At 37.3% G+C, this 12,589-nt stretch overlaps 1 protein-coding gene across 4 annotated transcripts in view; it reads right to left on the reverse strand.

Annotated features, from left to right (window-relative positions):
* The window catches only part of LOC113060418 (fermitin family homolog 2-like), a 57,153-nt gene extending 45,533 nt beyond the window's left edge, over nt 1–11,620 (reverse strand). For all 4 annotated transcript variants that reach the window (XM_026229321.1, XM_026229320.1, XM_026229319.1 and 1 more), the window contains exons 1-2: nt 11,410–11,620; nt 10,312–10,469 (exon numbers count right to left, since the gene is read on the reverse strand). In XM_026229321.1, coding sequence (XP_026085106.1) covers nt 10,312–10,468 — 157 coding nt within the window. In that variant the 5' untranslated portion in view covers nt 10,469; nt 11,410–11,620. The remainder of the gene's footprint in view (nt 1–10,311; nt 10,470–11,409) is intronic.
* Between the last annotated feature and the right edge of the window lie 969 nt (nt 11,621–12,589).

The following is a 12,589-nucleotide window of genomic DNA, read 5'->3' on the forward strand; positions in this document are numbered from 1 at the left end:
ACAAATAAGAGTCTCTTTTCTGCGTGCACTAAAGCTGCGCGAGCTTACTGTTTCCGGTCCGAGCGAGCCCTGAACACGAGTAGACCGTGAAGAGATGTTCAGATCATCTTCTCACGTGTTGGATGAGAAACGAAACGGACTAAACTGTGACGAAACTTTTTTTTTTTTTGTAAAGTGGAACTTACACGTTTGAAAAGCCAGAAGTAAACGACAGTTGAAGTAGGATTATTATTTTTATTTTACCTTAAAATTACATCGACTTAATTTTATTTAAAAATAACCTGCTGTAGCACACTGAGAAAAAGGGTTTCATTCATCCAATTAAAACATTCTAGGGTAATGATTCACATCTATATTTTTTCACTTGAGAGAATAGTTATTTATTTTTCATTGGCTCAAGTTAAAAAAATATAGATGTGAATCATTACCCTAATTTATTTATTTTTATTGGATGAATTAAAACACTTTGAATCTTTGTTTTATTCGCACCAACATTATTTGATTTCAACATTTTGGAATAATCTATCTATATAGCATACTTTTATTTAGTCTGTAAATAAAGACACTGGTAAAGACCTTTTTTTTAACATTTAAAACCAAATTTAAAAACTAAAATACTGAATGCTGATCAAGAATATGTGTTGATCGTGTTGTTTGGACTCTAGAACTATGCAGTTGTTGCCTTTAATTTCACATGGTTACAGTTAATCTTTAAATTTAAGGCCAGTTCTCTATGGTTGCAACCCAATTCAAAAACAAAAGCTAAATGCTGATGTCTGTAACATCTATGTTTGTATTGAATGTAGGCTACTTACTGTGCAGTTACTGCCGTTAATTTCAGATGGTTGCAGTTATTGTTGTCAATAGCCAAAAGCCAGTTTGGCCTATTAAATACCAAATAAACATCTTGTTTATGCACACTTTCCTTATTTCTTGTTTGTTGCTTAAAGATAAATAATAATAAAAAAAAAAATGGAAATCTGTATCAGAATCGGCCAGTTTGTTTGTAAATAAATCGGTATCGGAATCGGCCATGAAAAATCATGATCGGTGCATCCCTAACAAAAACACACAAAAAATAAAAACTTTTCAGAAAATTAAATGTAAAATGTATACTTAATAACTGTAAACCTGCTATCATAGAAACCAGTGTTAAATAAGAATCGAGATACTTTTATTTTCTGTGAACTGAGCCACGTCTGAAGGAATCCAATGATGCTTCATTGTGAAACACACACAACAACACACTATACTTATATGATTACTATACAAGCACAATGGTGTGTGTGTCAACTGGCTGTCAGAAAGAAGAGAGACCATGCAGTACCATCATGCATCTAAAAACCATATTTGGGACAACACTAAAGACACTAATAGCAGGCCCTGTGGTCACTGTCCAGCCTTGTCATACTCTGACCAGCAGCATTAAAGTGGACATGAGAAGTGATTGAAGAGTGTGTCGCTCTCGACTGGCTTCATCTTTTCATCGAGTCTGTGACATGAATAACGAACCAATCAAACAGACCTGGGCTTGAATGAATGTGAGCTGGACCAGCGGCGTCTCTCCATCACTGATGTATGTATAAGAGCACAGCAAACCGTTTCCCCCTCAGCAGAACACTATCCAGTTTCCCAGCATTATTTGTGTGTGTTTGACTGTGGAAGTAGATCGCCTCCATCTCTCTTCCCAACCAAACTCTAAAAGAAAGACTTGGTTTGAACTCTTGGTACGGTTTTAGACGACCTTGTTTTCTCTAGGTCCAGGACTTTCATCTTCTGTGGGATTTTAAGCTTTGGGTCTAAACACTAGGAAACATTCTTCCCTGGAAATAGTTCAGGTATGAAATGATAATATTCTGCTACCAGGATGAAGACGTTGGTAGCACAACTGATGAACAGGATCTGAATTAGCTTTAGTTTTTGTTAGATGACACAGACAGTTTGAAAGGATTATGAGCTGAGGTTCATTTCTGAAAAAGTCATTGTGATATAGTTTGTAATCCTCTTTAAAACAATGACAGTTGCTATTGATTTCTCAAAACATCTCTCCGATCTTCTCTGGGACTCGGTCCATGTTTGTCATTGTCATGACCATTTATCTACAGACAAAAACACACCGACTACTCATTCCTCTCAAACTGGAAAACATTACAAGCTAACCGTTGTGAATCGGGCTAAAGAATGATAGATTTCTACTTGCTCAAATATTGATCTCGGATCATTTTTTACCAAAAAAAAAGTTACGCACTGCAACTTTAATTAAACGTGCTTTTTGATTAAGAACATTTCTTTTAATCATCAAAAAGAAGTCCAGCAAAATTAAAATGGGACAAAATGGAATACAGGAAATATTTAAATGCAAAAAACTGAATTTGGAACTTTTTTTATGTTAAATACTAAATTACCAGTTCAAAAGGACAAGCGTGTCAAGTTTTTTTTCTTTAAATGTACATAAATATTTTATTCAAGACTGTAGCCAAAGTTTACAAAATAAGCCACAATACATCTGCTGAATATTCAAATTGAAAACTGAGACCTGCCTAAATGAATTACTGTATGTCATTACAGAACAAACTATACAATCACAAAATAAACCCAGTATTTCAGATTCAAGTTAAATAAACTTTATTCAATACATACATGTATTCAATGAAATTGGTTTGTGTGTCATATTATTATTAAGAGTTTATCAAGACTGGATTTTGCTGTTATAATAATAATAATAATAATAATAATGTGTAATTTTTGCTGCTGCTTGTAAAATCTCTATATTAAATGTGTTGAATACTGTTTTTAGTCGTTCCTCCCAGTGCTGGAAAGGGCGTAAAGGCAGACACAGAAGGATCTCTCTATGGGCGGAGCAGTCCGATGGTGTTCTGGTCAAACACTTGACAGCAGCGTGAGGACTCGCCCCAAACAGCATCCGCTCACACTTGTGCCAAACATCCCGGATGAATACAAATGAAATAATGCCAGTCCATTTTTAGGAATAGTATGATTTCATCTTTGACCGACATCCACATGCGTCATTAAAACACGTGCCCAAGCTAAGGAACAAACGCCGCACAGATCCCCAGTGAACTCCCTCCTCAGCTGGACGGTCATTGGTCGTCCCTGCCATCAGATGAACAGCCATTCACTCACCATCCATCAAACAGCCTGCACAGAGGGCTGGAATTTAATTAGCTGCCAGCCAATTGTGTTTCTTGGCTAAAAATACAGCCTGGCAGCAGATGAGGTAATGCTGAAACACACAGATCCCATGCTAAAGTAATAGGACACATTTAACAGTGCCGGAGACCTCCAGTGCTGCAGGGAGACCCATAAACACACACACACGTGACGCTGTGAGGAAGAAAACACCCCGCTAATCTCAAATACACGTCCTGTGCTAATCAATAACGCTGTCACACTGAATGCAGCTTCCATTAATGATATTAAACTGCATTTGTGAACGGCACAATACCCTACAATTAAATCAACACTGATTGCTCTGCTTGAATGTAAAATACTGTGAAACAGGACTCAAACACTATAATTAGTTTGAGTAGCACCTTATTTATCTGCAAGATAATGCTACGATATTTAAACAAAATAGAAAAAATAGAAAAGTTCAGGTTTGCAACGCATCAACTATAACATGTGCAATGATATTTTACTGATATTTAAAAGCAAATAGTCTAAAAGGGAAAAAATACATTTATAATTCATTTGATAAATCAAATTATGGCTGAATGACTATATCAAATCTTTTGTTTCCCTTTATTTGTAATGTTCATTAACATATTTAACAGTACAATATTTTATGGGGGCAATTGCATGTCATATTTCAATGTAAATAACATATCCTGATAGTGTACTGCAAAGTGCTTTGTGTTTCTTTCATAAACACCAGTGCATCGCTCTTCTTTACAGAGAGAACAACACTGAGAGAGTATTCGAGAAAACACTTCCTGTAGAAATCACTGAAGGTTCAGCACAGTAGAAACAAAGGAAGAATCCAGAATAATGGTGCATATTATCACCTCAACATTCATTAGAAATATTGACATGCACTAATAATGACTGCCAGAGACCCTATTTCTATTGCATAATTAAAAAGCACAAATAATAAAGACATGTATCTAAAGCAGCTTTTGACAAAAATTATTTGTCAATTATACTAAAAGCCCCATAAATAATGCATATTTCCACACGTGATGCTGAAATCATTTGATTATCAAGCTTCTAAGACCTTGAAGGCGTTTCCCTTCCCAGAGGGCTTGAGTGTAAGCAAACGAGTCTAAAACACTAAATCACAGCTAGATTTGATCAATGCAACAGGAAAGCTCTGTGCTGGGTAGGGCTGCTTCTTACTCTAACTACTTCCTGTATCATAGATTAGACACTTACAGAGCCCTGAAGACCAACAGAGCTGCACAAATACAAACCGTGTACTCAGCTTTAAACTGACAAGAGAAATAAGCTCGGAAATAAATAAATCTGCCTTGTACCTTTAACATCAACATCATCGGCTAAAACTCACTGTAATAAATCAAACTTTTTTTTATTTTGGTTGCGCATGCATCTTTTTTCTTCTTCTTCTTCTTCTTCTTCTTCTTCTTCTTTTTAGACAAGCTAATTGTGATTATTTGTAAGACAATTTGAGGATTATCGTCATGTTTTCAGAGCGCTGCCCGGTCCACAGATCTCTGGACTCGAGGCAGGAAAGGGGAGAAAATGACAGAGGAAGTGAAGCATCCTCTGATAAATCATGAGCATTTCCTTGCAGTCTCCACATTCCTCTCGCTGTAGATCTGCCATGATCACATTAGGACAGTACAGGACAGAAGTATGCTTTACTTTACAAAAAAATAAAACTTTACTACTTCATATTGAATTTTAGTGAGTCAATGCTCCCTGAATAATAATAAATGTCTGTAAAACATCTTTTAAGAAAGTAGAAGTCACTTATGACAAAACCATTAAGTATGAAAACAATGAAAGAATCTGTGAGCAGCAGCAGAAAATATCAGGATGACGGCAACATCCAGGGAACGAGCCACTCGTTTGATGTCATTTCCTGTTTCCCAGAGGACCCCCACGTCACCAAACTGTGCTCGACATGCATTAAAACCCCTCCTACAGCAGAGAGTCCGGATCAGCGCTTCCCTCCTTCATGACGAACCAGACGTCTGGAACAAATGACGGTTTGGTCAAGAGGCCTCACAGAAAAGTCTGTTCTTGACCTTCCCAATGATGTCACTCTGAGCTGGCTTACTTTTTAGGGTTTCTGTTTCACCTTCTAATAATACACGCTCCCTTCGCCAGGAGTGTGTGTTTCTTCACTGCCTTAAGAGGGCAGGGTTTCTCTTGGCCGGGACTCACATCATGACACACTGCAGATTCTTACGCTATTATAGACTCGCAGCGTTTGCCACAGAGTCTGTACAAAATGTGCCCTGCTTCATTTATAATGTCTCCGCTTACTCACAAGAAACATTATGATTTGAACAGCCCTGCGAAGGGAAAGGAATGAAGGCCCTGCCTTTTGAGGAGGGGACTGTACTATATTCGGTCTCTCAAACATGACTTTGCATTCTCTAAATGTCTAGAGCACACACAATGTACTATGTAGTGGTCGACCGATGTTTGTTTTTATTATTTTTGACAGCCGATGCGGATATAGCGGAAAGCAGGGTGGCTGATGGCCAAATAATTGTATTTATTTTAATTAATATTTAAGAAATTTGGAATCATTTGAAAATGAAAAAAAAAAAAAAAACATTATATATATATATATATATATATATATATATATATATATATATATGTGTGTGTGTGTGTGTGTGTGTGTGTGTGTATGTGTGTAAAATAAACATGCTACTTTTTTTTTTTAAACAGTAAACCGTAACCACTGGGCACTCAGTATTCTGGGAAGTTTGTGTGCATTGGGAATCATATTTTTTTTAATAAACCCAGGGTAACACATACAGAGCATGGTGAAAATGACATGAATTGGCAAATGTATAAAGCGCAGCATAATTTGAAATCACAAATTTAAAGTTTAAACAATTCAATTTACACAGACCAACCATAATTTAATTTTTAGTTAAGGTTTTATTAATTTTGTTGTGTGTTTTTGTGATTGTATTATTTTATTTTAATATTAATAATCAATATTAATATAAATAATTCTAGTTGGAAAAGGTTTTCGTGGTCCACTGACATATTTATTATTGTTTAAGGATAAACTCTCTAAATATTGTTTATTTTTAAGAAATGTTAAGATATTTGCATTAGAAAATTACAGAGGAAGATATTCATTTTTTGCAGGGCATCATTGCAACATTAATGCCATTAAGGCTTTCATGAAATGTAATTTCCATGAACAGTCAGACAACACCGATGTGTTTAGTGCTTTAGAAACATGTGATGTCTCAATCAATTAACTTAACCTTTTAAGAGCAAGCATTGGCTGGTGCTCGTCCCTGTTTGTTCAATTATCTTCAATAATGTTTAAACGTTATATTTGTTAGGCTAGTTTTTGCTGTGGTATCAAAAATTGGAATCAGGTTTTGGTATCTAAAATGTTGGTGTCATATAAGCTTATCTATTAGAATAAAATATAACATGGATCAAAACCAATGATAACAGCCACTTTTTATTTGTTTATTTTGTGGCAGAACCAGTGAAAAATGGGCAGAGGAAGTACACATTTTAACCACTAGCCAAACTGAGCCAGTAGAAGAAAATCCTTAGTGTTGAGCCCTGATGAATATAACTTCTTAATTTTTTATTATTTCTTAATTACAATAATAAAGACAATTATGAGAACTACCTAAAACATTAACAGTTAACATAATGCTTTAAACCTTAAAAAAAGCTAGAATAAACATTAAAGAAAAACAACAGACTATCCCAACTATCATGCAGTTATCAGTCCCAATAATACCTCTCTTATCTGTAGCACACGTGAGTCAAAAGGAGACAGATCAACAGCTACGGTTCCAGAGGAATCAAATCAACTTGAAAGTGAGGTATACTGTACATACTGTTCCTGGCAAAGCTGAAGATTTTGGGGCAGTGGCAAATATAAAAGCTGTCAGGGCCCCTGATCATCAATTATTAAACAGAATCTGCTGAATCGCTCGCTGCTTTAGCAAATGAGCGTCATAATCAATAGGAGAGTGCTTTCCTGGCATTTCGATTTATTCCATGAGAACATTCAAAGCCTTTCGATGTACAGGACGGAGGAGAGATTAACACAAGTGAATATATTGAACATTTCGATAATCTAAAGAACCTTTATCCACTATAAAGAAGCTTTTGTGGAATGGAGAGGTTCCATGGATGTGAATGTTTCTTCATGGAACCATCGATGCCAATAAAGAACCTTTATTTTTAAGAGTTTACTGAATCAAAAACCCGTGTGAACATAAGAGAAGTCAGATGTCTTTTATTATTCAAGTGAGTCTCTGTTCACTATTGTTTAGATTTACCCAGAAAGCTATGGTGCTGACTTGGCTGGGCAGCAAAAACAGCAAAGACCAAACAACAGACTTTAGTACTTTACAAATGTAAAAGAAAAGATGAGGAGGACAGGGATATCATGTCAAGGGATCAGAATGGATTTAATGAAACAGAAAGGTGTATGGCATCTTTGTCTTCATAAAGCAGGACAGACAGGTCGAGCTCACAGTGATCACAGAAGGGCAAAATGAAAGACACAAGAAGAAGAGTCATTTGACCCCTTTCCACCAATCACAGAGCTCATGATGACATGTGACGGCGGTCACTTGAAAACAATTAAGAAGCGCCTGTTCTTAAATATGCACCAATATTACAGCAGGATTCAAATATGATCTGGACAAAAAGCTCAAGAGAAAAACAACACACTGTCATGATCAGCACGGTTTTACTCAAAACATGATGGTGGTTTCACCCTATCCATTACTTATATTTCACAATAAAACCGAAAATGAACATGTACTCACTATCTGTATGGTATTTGGCATCCAGAGAGCTCAACGCATCCAAGAACCTGAGGAACCAGTGATCTGTTTAACCCTGTGAAGCCTGGCTTATGAAATAAAAGTCAGAGAATCTAACACATTTGTATTGAACCGTTACTTTGCATATATGTTCAGAAATCTTGGCATGATCTTTGACGACCAGCTGACTTTCAAAGACCACACTGCAAAACCCGCTCAATCATGCACAACATCAGAAAGATCAAGCTCTTCCTAACGGAGCACGCTGCACAACTTCTGATCCAGGCCCTTGTCATTTCTAGACTGGATGACTGCAACGCTCTGTGTGTGCAATCGAAACTCGATTTATCTCCCTGCCCTCGCTAGCAGTCTTGGCCTCGCATAAAGTAGAATTGATGCTTGAATATAGAACGGCCACAGGCTAAGCACATCCTACTTCCCCTCGCTCTTATGAATCTACATCCCCTCCAGTAGCCTGAGATGTACAAGTGAGCAACGTCTCTTGGTACAATGTATTCCTCAATTGGAAGTCACATTGGATAGAAGATAAATGAATAAATGTGAATCCAAATCCAAATCCAGATCCAAACGGACTCTGAAACCCATTTTGAAAAGGGTCAAAAGCAAGCAGAAAGGTAAACACAGCAAAGAGTACAGCAGTCCTAATGGCAGCTGAAGGCAAAATATATAATAAAGAAACACACGGGGGTGAAGGAGGAGTAGGAATTTGTGAATCATATGTTTTCTAATTCTGTGTACTGCACAGATTTCGTGTGGACCTAATAACAGTATGAAGAAGATTTTGGTGACCAACAGCACATGGTGCTAGGACTAGTTTTGTATTGTATAATGTTGCTTATTATAAATGTTAACTATACAGTATTTGGCATCACGAGAGCCGTGCCGCTGTTTGTTTAATGAGCCAACAGACAATATTTCTCAACACCAAAAGACAGTAACAAATCCCAGAAGAGTATTACAACATTTCTGTTTTGCTCCACACAGGAATCCTCCAGCAGCATTCATGAAGAAAGGATGTTTGAAAGCCTCGCTCTCTGAGGGGTTAATAGCTAACATGTGCTTTAAACTAGCACAAGCTCTCTCCCTTAGCACCACTACACATTCCCGAAGAGTTTACAGGGTTAATGCATGAGCCCGGGTAACTAGATCCTGAATGAGTTTTCTCACACATCTACCCTCAAACAAAGCTGTTTTTTACATCGTTGCTCTAAGATGAGGGAAGAGCCGCAGGAGGTCTCGGTGTGCCACATTCACCAGCATAGAAGAAAACAACAGGTGCCATAGCTGATAGTTCACACAACACTTTTTAGCCATCAGTAAGAGCTGACAAACATCCAGAAAAATCAAGCTGCTAATACAGCGAAGCCTTCACAAGGGAGAACCAGAAGACATGTGTTCTCCATCTTCCTCTCTCATATGATCTTCATGGAGTGGGAAGAGCACGGAAACAAAGGCTGATTGTTCTGTAGCTCTAAACAACAAGGATGAACTGCAAGGAAACAGCGAGGAAGCAGAATATGATACATTACATACCATCCCAAAACCCTCGTTTTCTAACCACAACAAATTGGTCTCAATCCCTGACACAAGAACAATTATTTAAAAATGCAAGGGAATAATTAGCAATCAATCTTAATGGTTTTTTCATTAACCGATTCAACATCTAGAGAGCGGGGTGGCTGATAAAACCAACTGTTTTTGGCCCATTCACAGCAAGAACATTACTATTTTAACATCCAAACCAACTTATGCTCTGTTTATTAGCTTAAATGTGCAGAAAGAAGTTTTTCAGTTTTCCGGTTTAAATGCTGGAGCTCTTTTAAAGTCGGGAGGTTTCTGATTTGATGACAATGTTTTTAGAGTGGAAAAAAACCCATCGTTCCTCTGTGTCAACTCCACAGAACCAGAACAAATATTAAAACATCGAAGTTGTAGTTAACATCCTTGTTGTGAATGGGCCTTAACGATACAATTTAATGGTGACTCACCACTGCAATATTTATTGAAAATTCACAATATTACCAAAAATATGCACTAATCATTGGAAAGGCTGTTGGTTAGGTTTGACCACTTTTGCTAAATTATAGCGCTGTCAATGCGTATAGTCTATTTAGCAAATATCAAACAATTAAACAGTATGGCATACAGGTTTATCATTATATCACTAACTTCTGAATTCAGTGTACAAATATATTTCAGTTTCCAGTCAACAATTATGTGTAAGCCAACCGTGAGTCAAATAAACCGCGGCAAGCGTGAGCATTATTCGGCTCGGTGACCACAGACTCATCCTGAAGGGTGTAAACCGTGTACGTACCGAGTTTCTCCACGAGTTTGAGCATCACACCGCCGATGTGGATCTCCCCGGTGACTCTGAGAGACACGTCCCTGTTGAGGTCAGTGACGTTCATCTTCAGCTCCCAGGTCCCATCCGCGTAGCAGCCGTCCGGCATCCGTATACCATCCAACGCCATCCTATAGGGACAGAGTCAAAGACCATTATGATCCGTCAACTTCAACAACTAGTGGCTTACAGGCTAAATCAAGATCAACGCTCTTCAGACTGAAATACAGATTTGTTTGTTGGTATAGCACAAACAACTCATGTTGATCAAAGTGCTTTCCAATAGAACAACATATAAAACAGAGCCAACTAGAACTAAGACAGACACTAAAACTATGACCAACACTAAAAATACAAGACCAAATGCCCAGGCAAGTAAGTGCCCTCTTAAGAGTGCTTTAAAACGACAGATCTCAAAAGCTGGACTGAAGAATTATAATGCACTCCAGATACCCAGCACACTCCTTTTTGAGCTAATAAGAGTGTACACAGACACAACACTTTACCAATGAAAAAAATGAGCAAAAACACACATAAAACTCTTTAGGACTGGCAAATGGACAATTACATTAAATATGACGTTATACATTAAAGACGGTAAAGTTCATAAAGCCAATTTAAACTGAATGGAATTGATATTATTTCTAGTAGTATGTGTGCACTAAATAGCACCAGCCACCTAATTTAATGAATCGCATAATAAAATGTCACACTGGAGGTTATGATGGTTTTAGTTTAGTTAAATTAAACCTGTAGCTCCAGCAACTAACGGTCAAACTCCGAGGCGAGCTAGGGCTCCGATGACGTCAGCAGCCCCGCTCCACAAGCCAACTAAACACAGACAGCCAGGTCAATGAGGGAAAACAGCTCAAAACCACTGAGAAAGTTACGGTTTACTGGCTCTCTGGTCGAACACGAGCGTAGGCTTGCGATTTAAAGTCAGCAGTCGGGTTTGAAGAGCGCAATCGTGAGGTTTTTTTTTTTTTTTTTTTTAATTCAGAGTGGCGGAGTAACGTAACGTTACGCCAGATCAATCCTGAGAGCCTGAGTGAAATCATAGCGTTCACTAACCTTCACAAATACGCCGAAACAAATCCGCAAAACACGACTTCAGTCCCCAGAACTTCAACAGGTGACGCGTTTTCTTTCCTTCGACCGCGTATTTAATCCTATCATGAGGAAGGTTCCCGAAAAAGGAAAAGTCCAGCAGCGGAGCTCCTGAAGGGTTTTGCGTAATGGAGTCCAGCGGCCGTTTTCTTTCTCTCTCTCCCTCTCTCTCTCTCTCCCTCTCTCTCTCCTCCCGCCCTCTGATACCGTCGCTCGCGCTCCCCGTCCATCGTCACTCCAGTCGCTGTTCACTTTCCACGTACATGACGTGTTTCTTATTAATACTAACGTAAGGTATTTTTAAGTAGTTAATATTTAAATACCTTTAAAAAACCAACAAAACATTTGTTTTTCTGTTTTAGAAAGTGCTCCTATATTGTTATCTTTTTTTCTTAATTGTTTTCCTTATGTCTGAAATTCTAACAAATAAAATGGAAATTAAAGTGAATTAAAACATTATGAACAAATGTTTACATCGTTTTTTTCTTCTTAAACGTTTTAGCTGGACGTTCACCAAACATGTTAAATGTGACTAACTTACTTGTTGCAGAAAGTTTTGAGAACATAGGATACATTTTTTTTATATATATATATATATATATATATATATATATATATATAAAATGACATTCACAATTTATAAAACAGTATTTGTTTTCTTTTTTAAACCGAGATAACATTCTAAAGTATTGCGCTCTTTAGCCATCAGTTCACTTTCTCTTATGTAGTATTTCTCATGAACACTAACATCAGTTAACTTTTCATTGAAATCAACAAACAATTGATCTGAATGTGTTGATTGTGTTTAAACGATTGTCATCGCTGATAACCATCAGTAAACAGTAATAAACACAACACACAGTTGTCGAATTAGTGTTTCAAAGCTTTCCCCTGGAGTCAGTTCAAGAGTTAACCCATCATTGGAGTACACTGTGACCTCAGGGCTGTAGTATCAGCCTTTTATGGAGTTATTAGCTGTATAGTTGACTATATGTTATTATACGAGTAAAATATACACTTTCTAGAAGCGAGGTATCAGTTTTCATTCCCTGCTCTTTTTTCCGGTTTATTACAGGTTTTCTTTTTCTTTTCTTTGTTTTTCCCCCTTTCATAAAGTTGCCTTCGAAGTCAGTTAATATGAAAT

Source organism: Carassius auratus, chromosome 42, assembly GCF_003368295.1.
Source record: "Carassius auratus strain Wakin chromosome 42, ASM336829v1, whole genome shotgun sequence".
In the NCBI taxonomy this organism is placed as follows: domain Eukaryota; kingdom Metazoa; phylum Chordata; class Actinopteri; order Cypriniformes; family Cyprinidae; genus Carassius; species Carassius auratus.